This window comes from Dicentrarchus labrax, unplaced genomic scaffold, assembly GCF_905237075.1.
Source record: "Dicentrarchus labrax unplaced genomic scaffold, dlabrax2021, whole genome shotgun sequence".
Taxonomy (NCBI): domain Eukaryota; kingdom Metazoa; phylum Chordata; class Actinopteri; family Moronidae; genus Dicentrarchus; species Dicentrarchus labrax.
In genome coordinates this window covers 6,297,699-6,318,112 of record NW_026136713.1, presented here as the reverse complement: position 1 = coordinate 6,318,112, position 20,414 = coordinate 6,297,699, and the positions used below count along the sequence as shown (strand labels likewise).

Sequence of the window (20,414 nt, the reverse complement as noted above, 5' to 3'; positions counted from 1 at the left end):
CAAGTGCTTCCTGTTCAAATAAGAGCCGAGGTGATTAATTGATTAGCTGATTGACAGAAAATCATTTGGTAACTCAATTAATAGATGATCAAACATCTATTAATTGAGTCATTTTTCAAGCTGAAATTTGTTTGCAGTGTCTTGTGAGGACTTGCTGCTTTTCTTTGTCTTATGTGATTATAAAGTCAAGGTGTGTGGGTTTTGGAGTGTTGGTCGCAAGAAACAAGCAATTTGAAGACAACCTTGGGCTTCAAACTGCCAGTTTGATAGACCCAAATATTGCTCAAAAAAGTAATCAATAATGCAAATAATCATGAGTTGCAGCCCTAGTTCAAATGTAAGTATCTCCTGTTAAAGGGCTACTTCCAGTGTGATGTACAGCCCTCATAGCATGGCCGGACAGCTCGGTCACTAAACCGCACGTCACAAGATTACTCTCCTTCCAGAATGATCTTAACTTGGTCGACGGTGATCTGGGTCCTGGTGGCCATTCCTGCCTCGCCCACTCCTTCCTGCACGGGTTGCCCCTCCAATCATAGGGGTAGGCAAGAGATTAGCTCCTCAGATTAAAGTGTCCACCTCCAAACCCTGCCTAATCCTGCCATCTGTCAGAGAGCATCTAACCAGCCAAGACTCTCTCCACTAGGCTAATTAGAAAGCCAGAAGAACACAGGCCTAGAAAGGGAAAAAGAAATCTCTAAAACACACATTTTCCTGTCTTGTACTGCTCAAGGCAGAGTGACAATGGAGGAGACATACCTTCTGAACCATCCAGGAGTCAGGAAGAAGATTCTGGCCGGAGGCACAGGACCACTGCCACACTTTCCACCTGGGACAAAGGTAGCAAGTCACACTTAACCTGATAACATAAATAATACTAGATTCAAACTCAGTATGATTGGAAATCATTCCCAGCACGATTACCATTGTGATGTAATTTGTTCCACATAAAAAAATATCTATTTTTAGCTATGTGTTGCCCACTTCAATTAGATTCTGTTGAATTATTCATGAAGTGAGGACATTTATTCTGTATCTGGCACTTACACACAGAGCAAACATTTGGTCAACCAAATTGCAACATGTTTTTTGGCACCGTATCTGTGTTCCTGTTCATCCACTGATCCACTGGTCGCCGACTTCCAAGTCAAATCCAGCCATATGGCTTCGAGCCTGGACACCGTGACAAACATTTTCCATGACAATGCCAGCATGAATTTCCATTTACCTGTGTGTCTGTATTACAGTGAGTGTGTGCTCCCTCCCAGGTGAGGTGATTCCCGGTTGCTCGCACAGTTACCAGACCATTATACACAATCTGTCAAGCTATAAATAGAAGGTTACATGCAGCCAGTGTAATTTTACAGTCAGAGTGATGGTGAAGGCTTTGTTAGGCTTTCACATGCACACAAACAGATGGAACACATAATGAAAACAAGAATGTTTTGTGTCACATATGTGACAGCATTCAGTGAAATTCCCCTTTTTTAAAATAGATATATCAAGCTTAATACAATTGTCAACAGCAACACATTGTCAAAGTTGACAAATAGTCTATTTTGTCTATTGCATTCATTATGTTATGTGTATTTTAGACATACAAACATGTTCAAAACAGGAGATAAGATGAATGAATGTACATACATGTAAATAAAAAAAAAAAACAAAGGCAGTCATTCCTCACTGTAGATTTAAAAAGTGAAAGGAAAATGATGGTACACTAATTATAGAATTGCTGTGTTTTGAATAGAAACATGAAAATATTTTTTATGCTTGTAAATAGAAGGTCTTAAGGACAAAATAACATGTTAAATAATGCGGAAATTCAAGGTCTTTGAATATATGTGGGGATTATTCATGGACCTCCTGAAAAAATATCCCACAGAGGATTGTTCAATACTAGAACTCCATTTGTTTTAAAGTACAATATATGGTCAAACTGTACACCATAATGTACTTTTTAAAGTATATTTTGTTGAGGAATTGTTTCATTCATTAATCTTCACCATCCAACTCTTCCTGTCCCCGGCTCCCTCCTTCCATCCCAGCTGGTTTTCCACTTCCAGACACTGTTGGACAACTTTGAACGAACGGTCATCGATGACAGTCGACTTGCTGGCAGGCCAGCTGAGATCTTTGTCGGAAAGATGTTCAAGATGGAAGTCTGGGAGACCCTGCTGATGTCCATGAGGACTGGAGAGGTGGCTGAGTTCTGGTGTGATTCCATTGTGAGTTGAACTGCAGACTCACAAGGGAAGATATTAGGCCCCCAAACGAGGTCCTAATAGGTGTTCATGAGCATGGAAGGGAAGCTTTTGCTCCTCATTATGATGCACATGAATCAACCATCTGAAGCCTCCTATGTGCCCTGTATTATAAACACAAACAGAAAAATCTCTTTTGTGCAAATTGCAGTGTTTTTCTTCTGGAGAAAAATGTAATTTGCAAGTAAAATTGTGGCCATTTCTTGTGTTTTCCTGGTAGGACTGATTAGCACAAGCTGGCAGCACCGGGGGGTTAGCCCGATTAAGTGCTTCTATGTCTTGTTGCAGACCTGTTGTTTATGTTCTGTTGATGAGTTCATTTTGCAGCACACAGGCTTGTACCCCATCGTGTCCAAGGGAATGAGGCTGATCGCTCAAGGGAAAGACCCCCTAGAGGGCCAGAGACACATGTGTGGTATGGGGAACATGTTCCACTATCACTCCACTGGTTTCCCAGAGCTGGATGAGCTAATGAGAACTCCTCAACCCCTTATATTCATCATGGAGCTGTTGCAGGTAAGCACCAGTGGCAATATACTGCATGTCACACTGAATAGCAAAAGAAGAAGACAGCGTAGAATATAATCAGCTGTCTTTTTCTTCAATAAACAGCTTTCCTCGAATTGAAGCCTCTGTAAACATAGGCTCACAGTAAAAAAAGACACATTTACCTATTCATCCAAACCTCTTCTAGAAGTGAGACACTCCTACACACTATTTTCTAAAATCCACTGACAGAAATGACAAAAGTGAAGTCCCACTCTGCCTAAGATATGCACATTTGAAATAATATAGTATCCAGAACCAGTTTGAAACTCACCAGGGGGTCCAGCAGCGGTAACAGTAAATTATCATCTTCCCTGTTTTACAAGCTGACAACTCAGAAATACTCAGATCCTTTACTGAAGTAAAAGAAGCAACACAAATAAAATTGTTTTAAGTATTACCAGAACAATGTAGAAGTATCCAAAGTACTGGCCTTCAAACCTTCTCTTTTACCAAAATGAAAAATATTATTCCATAGAAATGTTTCAGCCTAATAAAAAAAGAAATACATTTTGGTGTAACCAAACTACAGTGATGTACTCCAGCTATGCAGCGGTTACACACAATTAGTAGCCCTAAAACTTCAAAGCTTTTTTTTCTCAACCTCACTGTTTCTGCTCTGCTGTTGGCCTTTGTAAGGCAGTATAATGCTCCCTTTCAGAGTGTTAAATTATCCTGGTCCTAAATGATTGGATATAACTGAAACATTATATGCACAAGATAATATTGTGTGCACAGAAAATAAGAGCACTCTCCTGTTAGTTTTGTTGCAAGACAAGTTAAAACAAAGAATCATTGTTATCGGTGACTTCATGTGAATCCCAGCTGAGCTTTGCACAATTCCAACTTGAGCAGATCTAATCAGCCACAACCTGTGTGGTTTATTTCTAAAAATACATCAAAATCTTAGTAACTATAGCTATCAAATAAATGTAGTGAAGTAAAAACTGTATTTCCCTCTGAAATGTAGTGAAGCTTAAGTATAAGTACCATAAATTGGAAATAGCAAAGTACCTCAAAATTGTATTTAAGTACAGCACTCGAGTACTACATTAACTTGCTTCAATTGCTGGAGTTTTTCTCCTTTTGACGTTTTTGTTCTGTTACGCTCTCCTCCTGCCCCTGCTGCTTCCAGGTGGGAGACCCCATGTCCTACCACAGAGAGTCGTGGATGATGGAAAAGGATGAGAAGCTGCAGACGGTGCCGATTCTCCACATGCAGGGAAATGCGCTGGTCAAGCAGAGACAATTCAGAGAGGCTGCCAGCAAGTACAAAGAGGCCGTCCTGCTGCTGAAAACAGTCCAGTCCAGAGTGAGTGAATGATTAGAGGAGAAAGATAGGATGGAGGGAGCAATATGACTGACGTGCAGGCCTGTGAATGTTGAGGTTTTCTCAGATTTTAGGTTTTTGGGACATGATGCAACCCGTGCTCTTTTCCAGTGGGAGATTCCTGTTTTTCTTGTTGTGCTCTGCTTCACTGTGTCCCTGATAACAGGCAGTACGGTAGGAGGGCTGGCAAAGGAAAGAGGAGGGAGAGCTGTGGAGGACTTGCGGGGGGGGGGGATACTGGAGGGAGAACAATTTGTGTATGAGATGTTCTGACAAGAGAGTGTAAATTCTTTTGTGCATGAGAAGGATTTTTGGCAGCTTTAGACACAAGTTTGATGTTGAAGGATGTTACAAAGAGTTGGCCTGTGTGCTAACGGCTCCTAAAGCTCTGATAGGCAGAGATGATGCTTTATTATGCCAAGTCCATGCCATGTTTAAATCTGTGAAAATATTTCAACCTACACCTAAATTCACTCAATTATTAAAATATGTGTAGGAGATGTCAGGGAACATTACAGCACTGATCATGTTCTTGTTCTTTCATCTGTGTGTGTGTGTGTGTGTGTGTGTGTGTGTGTGTGATAGGAGATGCCGGGTGATATAGACTACATTAATTTAGGTCAAATGATCATCCCTCTGGAGCTGAACTACTGCCAGTGTATGTTGGAGCTGGAGGAGTATTATGAAGTTATAGAGCACACCACTGAACTGCTGGAGAAAAACAAAGGTAAATGCCTGGTTGGACTCTGTTAGACTGAATTGGTTTATGCTCATTTTTGGCACTGAAACACATCTTTAATTTACATTTTCCAGGGGGAGTTAACTGAGAACACTTTCTATTCCAGTGTCACCTAGCTTCAAATTAACACAGTCGCATCATTTTGACAAATATGCTTATTCGCTTTCTTGCTGAGAGTTCGACGTAAAGCTCGATACCGCTGTCATGTCTGACAGTTAGCTTAGCATAAAGACTGAAAACAGTGGGAAACAGGCAGCTGTGAAACTACTGAGAGTTGTGCGAAGCCATGTTGGTGCTTCAAATAATTTTGGCTAAGCTAAGCTAATCGCCGTCTGGCTATAGATACATTAGTTTAGCTTAGCATAGCATAACGACTGGAAGTAGGTGAAAGTACTAACATTAGCTACTTCCTGGCTTGTCATATATATATATATATATGACAAATGAGATATAGAATGTTAATTATTACGTTGTGAGTTATTTTTACCTTTAGACAGAGCCAGGCTAGCTGTTTCCCCCAGCTTACAGCTCTTATCCTAAACTACGCTAACCATCCCCTGGCTTTAGTGTAATACATAACGGACGGACATCAGAGTGGCAACAATTTTCTAATCTGACTCTCAGCAAGAAAGCAAATAAGTGTTTCCCAAAATGTCCAACTATTGTAATCAAGTACATGAACAGCTGCCCAGTGATGAGTAAAATGAGGGCTTGTACAAAGTTACTTCCACCCCCGGATATGAACAAACAATAATTTCAAAATGTTGTAAAAGGCTGACAGGTCAGGGTCTGATGCCCGTGCCGGCTTTATATCCGTGGCTACTGCATGTTTCAGCGGTGGATTCAGAGAGTGTGTAGGAGGCCCCGAGGGTTTTACAGTCGAAGCAGCCCTGGGAATTGTACTGTCATACCCACAGCTACTCATATAATCCTAGAGGAGCTCACATGCTGGCACCGTCTCCACTTCAGAGCCTTATGAATTATGCCACCGAAGCAGTCTTCACTTTACTCTCTGTCCCTCAGCCTGGATATTTGTCTTTGTATGTGGCAGGAGGAGAGTGTGTACAGTTGTGAATTTGTGTGCCTGAGCTTGTGTAAACTTTGGGGTGTAAACTTTGTCGCGAGAGAGCTTGAGAGTGATACAGTATCGTGGAAATGGGCGGGAGTTTCTGAGCTCTGCTGGCCCATTTTGAGCTATCGCCACAAAGCCACAATCTTATAAGAGTGACTCACCCCACACAAGCATCTCTCCACCTTCCCTTATTTTTTTCTCTTTTCTACGGAAGCTGAGAACGACTATTCTTGCTTTTTAAAAAAAAAAAAAAAAATCTATGCCATTATCTAGATTACAAGTTGATTTATCTCATTATTTCGAGAAAACATAAGCCTGATTTCTCGAGATTACAATATCATTTGTAGTGAGAAAATGACTTGATTTCAGCCTTCAAAAGCACTGTCATGGATGTTGGGGAGCATTCATAAGTGTACTGAAAATAGTTCTTTACCAGAATGTACATCTGAGAATTAATTTAAGCTATTAATTTTTCTGGCTATGTGATGCAATACTGACAAAATATATCAGGAAAAGACTGAAATTATTTAAATGAGCTCAAAGATCCCTTTAATGTGCAGATTCTTTTTGTGCACTTTTTCCTGGCTGCTGGCTTGGTCAGTATGAAATTAGCACGTTGCATGTCATTCCTCCTCCTCACCATCTATGCATGCTGGCATGGCACTCTTGATCTCTGATACACCCCATACCAACAAACTGTGATGCACTGTGCACCTTTCTATCAGAACCAGCATGCATTCTTTCAGCAGTTTGAGCTACAGTAGCTCGTCTGTTGGATCGGACCACACGTACATCAGTGAGCCTTATCCGCCCATGACCCTGTCTCTGGTTCACTCCTTTTTCTTTCTTGGACCACTTTTTTTTAAAATTTCACTTACAGTAGTTCTTTGCCTCCGTACTTTTCATTGTCTTTAGTTTCCCTTTTCCAGTCCTTTTCTAGCTGTACCTTCAGTTTCATGTCCCCTCTGTTCGCACTTTTGTCTTCTTTTCTTCTCCCTTTATTGCATTCTCCTTGGTATTGTTGCTCCTTTCATCAATGTCATGTTGTCTGTATCAGTTCAAGTCAGTCACTCTACTGCTGTTTCATCCCTTCAACCCAGTTGCTCTTTAGAAAAGCACCCAATGGTGGCTCACTGCAGCGTCTCTGCTTTTGCCAGAGGCGACAAAGAAATCTGTTTAAATGTTGGCTGAATGAAGATTTAGCACAGAGGGAAATTAAATGCAGAGGAACAGAAAAACTGAGCCATCAGTGAGTTTCTAACCAAGCACATGAGCTTGTTCTGCTGTAACAGAGTGTATGTGTGTGTGTGTGTATGGACATGATTTCTTTTTTCAGATTTAGTTAAACATTTTGGGAAATACACTGATACCACTGTCTGTCTGTTAAATATAAGGCTACAGCTAACAGCGAGTTAGCTTAGCTTGGCATAATGTGCAGGACTATTTCTTGGCCAGGCACAGAAACCCCCCCCAAAACGCAAAATTGTCATTGTCGTGTCTTGCAGATATAATAACGAGATATATAATGTGTTAATTAGTGAGCTGTAGTGGTTAACTTCTTTTATCGTGGGGCAGAGCCAAGCTAACTGTTTCCCCATGTTTCTACTCCTTGTGTGAAGCTAAGCTAAGCTGGCTGTAGCTGCATATTTAACAAACAGACATAAGAATAAGCGTATATCACAAAATTACTTTAAAAAAAACTTTCACTGTTTGTCATAAGGAGGAATAAAGATGCTGCATGTAAGAGTTTGTTTTAGAAACTCAGTGCTGATGAGAAATACAGATACTGACAGTACACCTACACTCTCCGACACGCAGACAAATTGCCACCTCAGCCTCAGCGGACAGAGCAGGTTTGTTATTGAATATCTCTAGGTTAGACATTAATAACTCTTTTTTTATTCCTGTTTTCTGTTGTTTCTAAGACTGTGTGAAGGGCTACTACAAGAGAGCCAAGGCCCACGCCGCTGTGTGGAATGAAAAGGAAGCCCGAAGAGACTACAACATGGTGGCCCAGCTGGACGTCACTCTGGCCTCTCTTGTCAATCGAGAGCTGAGAGCCATGTCAGAGCGCATGAAGGAGAAGTACTGGGAAGAGAAGGAGAAATACTGGAACATGCTAGAGAAAAAGGAGAATGAAAATGAAGAGGTGGAAGACAATGGAGAACAAGATGGCAGTGAGAGTGTGACCACAGAAGGTAAAGGTAGAGAAGACTCTCCATCCAAATGTGCTGAAGGCCATATAGAGGAACTCTTACCTGAGGGAACAGGTAACGAAGAGGAAGCAATCTCTTCTGAGATCAGTCAAAGCGCCTCCAATAAAACAGAGGGGAAGGGCTGGCAGCAGATGTTACGACTGGTCATGTTGCTGCAGAACGAAGGAAACTTCCTTATAAAAGAAAAACGCTTTGAAGATGCTTCTGTAAAGCTCAAGGAGGCCACAGAATATGTGGATATCCTTCAGAAGATGGTGAGTTTGACTGATTATACGGTGACGTTGTGTAAAAGCATGCACAAAAGTAGTAATAATATAGTGTTGTTTGGTCAAATAAAGCCTTTTGATGACAAGGATTGTCCAGATGGACAAGATTGATGATCATATTAACAGCCTCCAGTCCAAGTCATTCAGCTTGATGAATGGACTGAATGTGCCAGACAGTAGTCTTACAAAAGCATTGTGCCTCGCAAACTATAATCTGTCACTGTTGCTTTTTTACTGAAGAGCAGCTGTGGCATTGTAGGTATGCTGGCGAAGTGAAGAGCAGAGAAAAGAACGCTAAGAATAACAGCTATCCACAGAGATATCACTGTGACAGCGCTCGCCTGTGCTTCTTTTCCCTTCCTAAAACTCCCTCACTCCTGCCACACCTCGCCGTCTAACTCTCTCACGCCTTTCACACACAACAAACTGCCTCCTCTCGCTAACCCACCCTCCTCCGCTTTCATTTCTCCTCCTCCTATTCTTACAATCCTCTGCCTTTCACCTCATCTCTCTATCACGTTCAGAATCTCATCTTCTTCTTCATCATTCCTCCCAAACCCTTACATTTTCTCTCTTTTTGTTGTCACACTTTAATTTTTGTTTCATCTTTTTAACATTTCCTCTGCCATCCATCAACACCACCACCACCACCACCACCTCCTCGTCCGCCATTATCCTGCCACTTCCCGCCCATCTTGTCCTGTCCGTGTGCTCGGCAGGTGGATCAACAGGCTGAGGACTTTGAGTCCCTGGAGAAAGTGCGCCTTCCACTGACTCTCAACCTCAGCCAGTGCATGCTGGAGCTCAAACAATACGAGCAAGTGGTGGACCTCAACAGCAAGCTGCTGAGGAAGCACAAAGGTAATATATGTTAGTGTGAAGATGGAGTTTGAAGCAAGGGAGGGAACAAAAAGACATGTTTTGATATAGAAATAGGTACATGAGTATATATAAACAAGCTCTGTTTTCGTTTCTTTTTCCTCACACACCTTCATTTTTTAGCTTAAAAATATCAACATCTGTTGTTAGTACAAATGCGTGGCCCCCAGCAAACGCCTTCCTTCACACCGCAGCAATCCTTGATCTTTCTGTTTGCCAGGAAAAGAAGCAACCAAACATTCACAACCGCATTGCTGAGTCTCTCTTTCCCTCCCCTGGCACCCACCCATGGACATCACAGTCAAAAATGAATTCATTGTTTTCTTCTCGTTTCTGCTATGACTGAATTATTTATAGTTGAGGCTGATGTGAAATGGTTGTTCTTATGCTTTCCTTTTCCCTTCATTTACTTCTCTCCAACTTTCGCCTTCTACTTTGTCTGCCTCCTGTCTCACCACGGGCTTTCAGTGCAGTTATTTCATTCTCCTTCTAGTAGTTTATTTTACCTTTAACTTTTAGTTTTACTGCTTCTTAGTTTTTTTTCTTGATGACCTCCTGTTTCTTTTCCTGTTGTCTCATGTGGTCTTTACATGTCAATATGTCTGTCATTTCTACCCCTCCACCCCTGTCTTTTCACATACTCCGTAGGTAACTTTAAGGCGGTGTACCAGCGGGCACGAGCACACGCTGCTTTGTGCAATGAGGATGAAGCTCGGAGGGACTTTGATATGGTGGAGAAATTGGACCCAAAGTTCAAACCCTTTGTCCGCCAGGAACTTAAAAAGCTGTGTGAGGGCATGCGCACCATGCACGCCCGCCAAAATAAGACTTACTGGGATACGACACAGGAGAAGTGGGGGCCTGGTGGAAGCAAGGAAAAGGGTGCAGCAAGAAAGAAGAAATTTTCACAGAGAGCCACTGAAGCAGATAAGAAGACAGAAGTCAGTAAAATAGAAGACGAGGAAAGCTCAGAGAAACCCGCCTCTGCTGAGAAAGAGGGAGTGAATGACGCAGAAACAGAGAAGAATCCAGATGTGAAAGCAGAGCAATGCAATAAAGAGCTAGAGAGTGGGAGGGAGAATGGAGAGGGGTTAGATAATGAAAATATGGAGAGTTTTGTGGGTCACGAGGACGGGCAGGTTGCACCAGATAATCGAGCAACAGATAAAGATAGCAATCCCGCGCCCACCAGCACAGGCAAAGATAATGTAGTGAGCAAGAGATCGGTGAGCCATAAGAGCAGGAAGGTCAAATGCCAATCAAGTGCTGCACCAGGCCCAAGCGGAACAAGCCAAGGGAACAAAGCCACCACTGATAAGACAGGAAATGGTGGCACTCAATTAGAATAGACCAATGAGCTGGAATTGTCTGTGGCTCGAGATGAATAGACCCTTAAACTGGGAAAGAACAGCAAGAGACACAGGAAGAAAGAAGTGATAAACAGCCAAGCCTCTAATATCAACAGGAAATACTGATTAGACAAATACATCCAAATATAAACACTAGAAGAAATAAATTATATAAACAGTTACATTTGGCACCATTCTGAGTTTCATTCTTCAGATCTCAAAGGTGTAACTGCAGGCACATTTAAAAAGAAGCACAGACAAACAAAGGGTTTGCCAAATACAAAGTTTTTATTTCTGTACACAAAGAGTAGAAAGCAGCCAGTAACCCACTTGTTATTACAGTAAAAAGCCTTTCTTCAGAAAACGTTTTATACAGATTAAAAACTCCAGAGAAAAGACAGCAAGAAGTGTTTGAGTGCTGGACAATAACATAAAATCAAAACCATTAAACAATAAACATTTGAAACTATTAATGAGGTATATTAATGGTTATTTTTAAAAGAAAAAAGAAACCTCAGTTCACCAGTAAGGTATGAGTGTGTGTGTATATATGTGTTAGTGTTAAACACCTTTGAGGTTAGGTGATTCATTGCCCTGTCATGTGAGAGGCGACATACAAGCGCACGTGTGTCCTTATTACAAGCTTAAATGCAAATATGGAGGGTGTGATGTAAAGGCAGGACAGTAATGATCGGAGCCTTTAGCGTGTTGGCTGGCTACATGCAGTAACAGAAGTCTGGAGAGCGATAGCAGTGTCCTCTAGGGAGGGACTCTTGCCTCTGTGGAGAGCTTTTTTTCTTCAATCACGCAGCTTCAGTCATAACCACAGAGAGCAGGGTATGTTTTTGTGAGTGCAGGGAATATAGTACTACCAGTATAGAAACTGGTACATGGTCATCAAGCAGTCTAAGAGAGATGAGGCTCACTGTGTGACTCCTGTGCAGCTGTATGACCATCAAAGTCAATTTAGACACTGGTGTCAAACAGCAGCAACGGCAGAGTGAAACCTGGGGACAAACTGTGTGTGGTAATTTAACCACCTAGTGTATTTACTTTAGTCTGCCTCGTCTATATTATCTTAAAATACACAAGACAAATGTTGACATGCAGCCCAGTGGGGAACGCCTCATCTTCTCTTCTTTTTTTTTCACACACTGTCACTCTTACATCATTTTGTGTACCAACATACAAAAGTATGGAGATAAGAGTGTGAGACCGCCGGTGATCATCAATGTGTAATGAGATGTGTGAATACCAATAAATAAATGTCTATGAATAAACATTGCTTATCATGTTTTTTTTTTTTTTTTTCACCCACGAGCTGAACCGCTCTTCTTTGTTCTGACTTGTGAGAGCTTTACCAAAACAAATTCTTGAGTGATGCTGGTGCGGTGACGGATTCAACAGATGATAATGACTATCTTAAGCAGCTACACAGTGGCAGGCTTCAGTGGAGGTGGAAGTGAAGAAGAGGAGAGTGGCACTCTCCCTAGCTTCCCTTAAGGCTATTAGCATTTGTATTATGAACGGCACATCACCTTTCCAACTCACAAACCTGTGGTACTGCATCCTTAGGGGCAGTTCCCTAGCAACAGTATCAAAACTAACAGGCAGCGAGTGCTGAGGAGGATGGTGTCAAAATGTGAGCGCTGTGTGCCTGGAGGGGTAGCCCATAATGAATGCAGCACATGGGTTTCAAACTCATGTGTGTGAGGTCAGAGTGTCGTTTTAAGGATTAGTATGTATTCCTAACTGTGTATATCTCTGTCTTTTCTGTAAGAATGAGGCAATATGATTGCCAAGAATCACACAGAACCACAGCTTAGCAACTTGTTTCAGGCAATCTCTTGTCTTGCTTCTGGTGATTTTGCTGTGGCAGGCACATCAAAGTGGATCTCTCCCACCAGCCCTCCAGCAATAAATGCACTGTTTTTTTTTTTCCACCTTTCCTCCATTGTCTCAGATCTTTAGGCCCTCCAAGCATCCCCAGTATCATGGGTGCACCCATAAAAGCCCTATTTAGCTGGTATCAATGAATGAATGCTTATGCGGCGTGATCCACACTCTAAACTTTTCCTGTTACTCCAAATTAACCACAGGCCTGTCCAGGGAGCGACAGACAACACACAAACGCACGCCTGATGCAACCTCCTTCCCTGAATGAAAAACATAACGTAAGAAGTCCAGAAACACTAACTTGTTTTATATGGATTTAGTTTGGATTTAAGGCATTAATTGACTGTGCTATGTTTAGAACAGAATGACCCTGATAAGATGAGGGCAAAGCTATTTTCACCACTCGTCTTTTTGTAAATCTAAAAGCAATTAAGTATGCATTAGCAAGGGAAAATTAGGCATGTAGAGTCAATAGCTACTGTTCTTTTTAAATCTACATGGAAGGGGGGATTATTAAGGATGAAGTCAGTGTAGGATCACGTTATGGTGGCGTGCCTCATCCCCCCTGTAATATCTGGAAGTGGCCTTGCAAAGAGAGAGAGAGTGAGAGAGGGGGCTTCAGCCTGGCAGCACTATTGCCTGGAGCTGCTTCTTTCTCTTTCTCGGCACACAGCAGGAGAACACTAAGATTCCAGAGCAGACGCCTGCGTGCTGATATTTATCAGCAGACATTTCCTCAACAAAACCCAATTTCACTCACAATACAAATTGGCTCAAAACTGAGAGCTTGTCTGAATCCCCCCGAGCCAAAGAGATGAAATATATCTCCATTTTTATGGAAGTCTATATTTTTAGTGATGCAGCACAGCACATGTAATTGATCATGCAGGGTGGTGCATTGTCAACAGGGAGTATGGATGTAGCAGCATACATGTGTGTGTGCATGTACGGTGAGTGCAAGTGGTTCTGAATGAGCGTAAAAGGCTCACTTAGGAGAGGTGAGCAATGAGAGCGACAAGCAGTTTGAGAGATTAGAGGAACACAGTGTGTGCATACAGAGGCGCTGTGCTAGCGGGCACTTTGGCTGTCTTAAATAAATCATGGATTTAACTGATGATGTGTCATTCTCACAAAGTAAATAAGCTTGTTGTGGGCGCTGTCAACTCCCTGACAATCTGCACCACGCAGCCACATGAAATGCAGTCAGCCAAGCCCTGATCTAGTTTTCACTAGCAAGCTTTAACGCACCACCTCCCTTCAAAAAACGAAAATAACAACCATGATAACACATTCAAGGAGAAAGAAACCCCACAAACACTGAAGATACAGGCATTCTGAAAAAACAAGGGGATCTTCTTATTCCTTTTTGCATTTTTTTAAGTTCTTTTCGTGGAAGGTCCAATTTGTGCTGTGGACTTATATAAAGCTTCACACCTCCGAATGACTACACAGATACTGGTGAGCACAGTGTCTTGGCTGGGCATTTTTACTTTTACTTTAGTCTCTCCCTGACCTGCTGCTAACGTTAGTTTCCTTTGGCTCGTTAACATTGTGTCAGGCTGCACCACTGAAATCATGAAGCACAGCCTGGCCAAACGGACATCAGCGTGAGCCTTTAGCAGTTTGCATGAAAAAGGCTTTTAGTGCACAGAGTTCCAGTAGAGGGTTAGCTCTGGGTATCATAGCTGCTGCAGTCATCACAGGGCCTGGTGTATTGTGGCCTGACCTCAGCCATATGGAGCTCCTCCCTCTGCCATCAGGCGTCCTTTCAGGTTTTCACTCTGCTCCTTCAGGCCCACTCAGGGTTAGATGTGTGAGGTGGTGCCTGAAATTAGGAAATAGGAGAAGAGAAAAAAGGAAAGGCTTTCACAATTTTAGGAACACATGCACAAGACTGACTGAATGTGCTTAGTTATAACTAAGAAGGCTATAATTACTATAATCCCCTTCTTTGTTCAAGTTACAGGCTTTGGACTGCCCAGAAAATTGCGTTTTAAATGCGATGGGACAGTTTGCAAAGTGTGTGACACTGACGCTCTCTCTGTGCTACTGTCTCTCTTTATCTTACTCCTCCTCTCTGCCATTTAATCTCCCTGTCCCTCCCCCCGACTATCGACCCACAGCAGTACATATTTGCTCTCCTCTCCATCTCTCACTCTCCCTCGGGTGATGGAGGAGCAAAGAGTCTGTCTCTGAAGCACAGGGGGCTACGGCTGCTACAATCCATGCAGCCCAGACAAACTCACCCGGTTCTGAAGGGAAGACGTTTCTCAGCTGCTCGATGACCTCCTGGAGCTGCAGCACTGTATCCTGTTCATGCTCCATATCATCTCCTGTCACATACACACACAGAATGTTATATCTCTATGAATGGATGAGGGTGAGGTACAAGGAGGAGGATGCATGTTTTCACATTCAGTGTGTGTGCATGTGTCAAGCCCACATATGAGCCTTGCTGCATGTCGCTGACCTGCTGCTTCAGTGTCAGTGGTCTCTCTGCTAGCTGGCTCCCCGTGGTGACCCCCTCCAGACACAGGAGAAGACAGGGTTGACGGTTCTGATCCGTTGGCCTCTGAATCATCTTTGGGCTGTTTTTAGGAAAGACTGATTATCATTCCTTCCAAATAATTGCTCATATTCATCATGGTTCCAGCTACAAAGTCATTTAGCTTTTCACATAGTAATGAATGTGATGGGTAATGGCACTCAGCCAGCAGTCCTCAACTGGCATCTCTGAGCAGAATCATTTTTTTCAGTCAACAATTTTGCCCGACAGCTGTTACACAAAACCATCAGGTTACTGTGATTTGTGCTTTGATAGACAGATAAAAAGACAGTAAATTGCACTGCATGTAGAAACATTGCAGAAAACACACTGACAGAGGTGGGGGAAGATCTCAAATCACAATCAAAGATGCATAATGTGACTCTTGAGGATATTCCCAGATACAACATACATACAACCTGACATCTTTGTATTGTTTTCAGCAACACTGTAGCAATACTCAAGAGGTGAGATAGTTCAGTAGTTGTAGTGAAACTGGGGCGCCTGCAGAGATTGGGAGGAATTCATGCATATACTTGCAAAGAAAGGCAGATTTTACTGATTTTATTTTTTCAGGAAATGAAACTGTAATATTGGTCCTGGGAGAAAATGAACTGAATAACATTTTTATGTTTTACCTAACAATGTGTATCTACTCCTTCTCTGGCACACTGTCTTTTCTCTCCACTCTCAATTTCCTGGTATTTGACCCGAAGAAGCAGCTTCCTGTCCCTCTTTCTCAGAATCTTTTTCTCATTGTCACTCACTCCCTTTGCTTTTTCTTTATTCAGTGACCTGCATACACAATTTGCTTCTGTACTCCCACTGTTAACAATTTACACTTTCTTATTATGGTAACCCAGTAACTGCATAAGTCAGCTCCCACTCTCCTCTCCATCTCCTTCTCACACCTTTCCTTTAGACTGCAGTAAATCCTTTCATATCATGCTCCAGAGTCTCTTAAGGCTTATCCTCTTTCTTAACTCTTTCTATTCTGTACTTTTTGCACTCCCACGTCTGCTATTTCCAACTTGCAATGCCATATCTTCAAAGTTCAAATTTTATATTTTAAGAGGTGATGTCATTTTGCATATTTTTTACATGTACCTTTGCCTTTTTGTATTTTAAGAATGTATGTGAAGCACTGTGCTAGTTGATGTATGCATTGTCATGCATACAAATGTTGAAAACAATTGAACTTGAATGTGTCTGCCTGTGCCTTTTATTCAAACTGCACACAATAGTTCAGTTACATCTTAGAAATATAGCTGTACAGTTTACCATTAACAGAGCAGATGCTGTTGATGAACACGTTAGTGACTCTAGGAATCAAACCTTCAGTGTTTAAAGATACAAGATAAAAGTGAGTTTTAAGAAGAGATTTAAAAAATGATACAAAGTTTGCCTGTCTGAGATCCTTAGGATAACTTCTTGTCACCTTCAGTGACAAGAAAAGATTTTGGAACCATTAATAAGGCCCTGCCAGAAGATCTCAAGCAGAGGTGGCCAGTGAACGGTGGCAAGGATTAGTGTGATGTGGTCCCTTCTCTTAGAACGTGTTAAGATCCTGGCAGAAGCTGTATGTATAATAAATATATTGTATATAATGTATCAGCCGTAGTTGGATATTTTGCCTGCTTAAACCAGAATAAATTGAGAGGTAATAGTCATGTCTGGAGTAGATAAAAGCATGGATGACCTTTTATAAATCTTCTGAGGAGAGGAATGACCTGATCTGGGTTAAATGTCTCAGTTGGACAAAGCCGGACAGGCCTTTAAAACAGGCCCAGACTAAACCAGTTAACCTCTTAATACTGCAAGTGCTGAGGCCAGCAGGGATAATCATAGTTTGCGGCTTTGGAGGTATTCAACAATGCAGGAGATAATAAAGGACACATCATTGGTACCAGTCTGGACATACAGTTCATAACATCCGTGTGGCAATGAAAATCAATATTATATCTACACGGGGGTAGGATGTACATGGTAAATAAAATAAAAGGGGACCCAGAATAGAACCCTGAGGGACCCCACAAGAGAGATGAGTGCAAAAGGAGGAGGCATTAACTCCAATAGTGGAGGAAGTAATCAGATGCTCTACTCAGAAATACTTACAAGAGTCTTTTATGTCCAGTAATATATATATATCCTACTCTATGGTTTAAATTCCAGGAATGACTCAGAGAAAGATATGTTTCAAATTAACAAAAAGATAAACTGGGACATTGTTTGAACCAGTCCTTTTAAGGCACCAGCAAACCCCAATCCTCAATTAATTTTAAGTTTTGTCATAGTACATATATGACAACCTGGGAAAGTCATCTCATGGGTTTTTCTCCCCCCCTTTATTGTTTGTATTGTCCACATGTAACACCTTCATGGCATGGTGATTGCCCAAACATTGTACACACCATCTCCACCTTAACAAATGGCTCCAGCCCTTCACCTCCTTAATGACTTCTCAGAGTGGCTACACCCAGAAAAGTCATGTAAGATATGGCTAAGTGATGTGTGCAGCCAAGAAGCATATCGCTCAAAGTTGGAGATCTCCATCATTTTTTTTCTTTTTCTGGGGCCTTTTCACGTTTATTGGAGAGTGACAAGTGAAGAGGCAGGAAGGAAATGAGGAGAGAGAGAGAGAGAGAGAGAGAGAGAGAGAGAGAGAGAGAGAGAGAGAGAGAGAGAGAGAGAGAGAGGGAGGAAACGTGAAAAAATGTGTCCACAAACAAAGTCAACATATATTAACACTAAGGTTTCCAATAATAATGAATAAATATTTACTTGGGTTTAAATGGAGCTTGGAAATCAATATTAAATGGAACACAAATAACCTAACTTTATTATAGCTCAATATAATCAGGTCCACTACAGTTTCAGAGGTTTGGCTCTACTTTCCCAATAGGAATTGGATTAGAAGTAGACATTTTTCTTGCAAGCACCTCAAAACTGTACTTAAGTACAGTACTTATACTACTGCTAAACTCTCTTCATGACACCCAACCACCATGCCTCTCAAAGAGGTGTACCTGTAGCAGTAGCTCCCTGAGCCTGCGTAGCTGGGATTCCAGCTGTTTGTTGTGGTCCTCCAGGATCTGCATACGGGTCTCCAGGCGCGTCTTGTGTTGCCGGAGGACTCGTGCCTCAGCCAGGAGCTCCTCATCCTGCTGGCCTTCCGCTGTAGGTGAACCTGGACCGCCCTCTCCAGCCTCAGTCAACATGGGAACTGATGCCGCCTCCTCGTGCTTCCACTTGAGCCTCCTGTACTCGCCCTGCAGCACCCTGAGGACCCACAGTGGAGGACAGACGGGGGGAAAACAGTCAAGCTTACAAACTCATACACACAGCCATCAAACAAAAATGCAGCCACACCAATAATCTGAAATAATTGTGAGCTATATAATCAAAATAATTTCACCACATGCATAAATAATAGCACATAAAAACAGTGCAGCAAGGGGCTAATGTATTGTTGATATCTTACTACATGGAGAGCAATTATCTTCATTTTGAATTTAAGCTGCAATAAATCAGTGTCTTCTATCTCTTATGTGTGTGACATTAAGGCCATTAAATGACTGTGCTGTGAAGCATTACTAAAGGTGTTTTAATTTATTTGGGTTCTGAAAAAGTCTATTTAAGTGCTAAATTAGTAATGACCTTCTTTTTAGGACAAAGAAAACTTCTCATATCACAATGTCATCACGCCCTGATATCCAGTCCAGGGGATTAACACATATTTTATTCATTATTATATCAAATTAAAGAAAAAGTTACATGAGCTATGCATGGACAAATGTATATTATTTTTGTTTAGTAAAGTCATTCACAGATAAAGAAGTGTATTATATGCTATCCTACATGGTGATGTTACCAATGTTTTCAGTTAGACCCTAGAAGAGTCAAACGCCCTGTTAGGCCTCTTCAAACTTAAAACAATAGTTAAAAAAAGATTTGGGTATTTAGAAGGGGTAGCGCTGCGTAAAATGTGCTGTCAACATCAATCACAGATACAGAGCAGATGAAAATATATTGTATATAACCATATTTTACAGCATAGGTATCTGAGACCCCAAACTGAAGCCTGTTTCTATAGCAGACTTCAGAATTTTCTGAGTCATCCATTCAAAATCAGGTTTATCAGCAATTTTCATGAAATTCTGAAAAAGGCATGAAGTATCAAGCTGACAAAACAATGTTAAGTATTTTTTAAGCTGTTAAAGAGGACCTGAACCCCAGAGGATATAAATCAAGCTACAGCAGCATCTATAGTAATAAATAAGGACAACAGAGCACACTGCAGTGTCATAACAGGAGGCATATTTTGTAAAAAAAAAACTGAACTGGGTCAAGGTTTCAGACACCCAAAGGGCACAAGTCTGTGTGTGTGTGTGTGTGTGTGTGTGTGTGTGTGTGTGTGTGTGTGTGTGTGTGTGTGTGTGTGTGTGTGTGTGTTTGTGTGTGTGTGTGTGTGTGTGTGTGTGTGTGTATACGTAGCTGCTGTATGTCACTGTGTTTGTGTGTGAAAAGGTCACAACCGAACGAAAAGACAACAGAAAATTATTCATATGAATAATTTGCATAAAGGTTGCCTCTGGTAACCAATTAAGAGTTTGAGGAAAATGAATTTGCTTCATTTATGGAAAATGCTCGACCCTCTAAGCTACTAGGACACAATACATTCACAATCACGCATTAGCATCTAAAGTAATGCGTGTCAGAGATGCTTTACACTTGTATCACACCACTTAATCCATAATCCATCCTGTCTATTTTATAGGCTTTAACTGTCATATGGTATACACACAGAAAATATTTATTGTTTTCTTAAGGCTGTTCAATACAAATTTGAGGTGCTTGCAAGACAAATTTCTACTTCTAATCCATTACTCTTCAGAAGGAAATAGTGTACAAAAATAGCACGTTTTTCTGAGGTGATGTACAACAATATGTGCAGTCAATCAGACGTGGTTCAGGAGGATTTATTGTGTGTGAAAACAAACATACAATTATTGACTCCACTACCCCAACAAATCTAGAAAAGAACCCAGCACCATGTCCTAAAAAACAATGTTTGTTTTTCCTGGATACACACCTGTTCTCATTCTCCAGGCGGGCCAGGGTGCATTGGAGCTGCTCCTTGTCCTGGTGCTCCAGGTGGGCCAGCAGCATGTGCTGTCCGCAGGGTGAGTCATGGTCCAGGGCTGGGCTGGAGTGACGCAGGAGGTACTGATCTTCATCCCTGAGTCCCCCACACAGGAGACAGCACACTGAGCCACCAGCACACAGCCACCAGCAGCACGAAGCAGAGCCAA

General features: G+C 41.8%; 2 protein-coding genes across 2 annotated transcripts in view; one reads left to right on the top strand and one right to left on the bottom strand.

Moving 5' to 3' along the window:
* Positions 1–625: 625 nt before the first annotated feature.
* On the top strand, positions 626–10,834 carry LOC127375190 (uncharacterized). The gene is made up of 8 exons (XM_051421104.1): positions 626–840; positions 2,049–2,228; positions 2,592–2,780; positions 3,946–4,122; positions 4,726–4,867; positions 7,877–8,421; positions 9,153–9,294; positions 9,961–10,834. Exons 1-8 carry the CDS (start codon positions 745–747, stop codon positions 10,659–10,661), a joined length of 2,172 nt encoding a protein of 723 aa, XP_051277064.1. The 5' UTR covers positions 626–744; the 3' UTR covers positions 10,662–10,834.
* A 96-nt stretch (positions 10,835–10,930) lies between these two features.
* The window catches only part of drp2 (dystrophin related protein 2), a 150,281-nt gene continuing 140,797 nt past the window's right edge, over positions 10,931–20,414 (bottom strand). The window contains exons 20-24 of the mRNA XM_051421103.1: positions 20,195–20,341; positions 18,129–18,381; positions 15,028–15,145; positions 14,804–14,890; positions 10,931–14,382 (exon numbers count right to left, since the gene is read on the bottom strand). Of these exons, the coding sequence (XP_051277063.1) occupies positions 14,363–14,382; positions 14,804–14,890; positions 15,028–15,145; positions 18,129–18,381; positions 20,195–20,341 (625 nt within the window). The 3' untranslated portion in view covers positions 10,931–14,362. The remainder of the gene's footprint in view (positions 14,383–14,803; positions 14,891–15,027; positions 15,146–18,128; positions 18,382–20,194; positions 20,342–20,414) is intronic.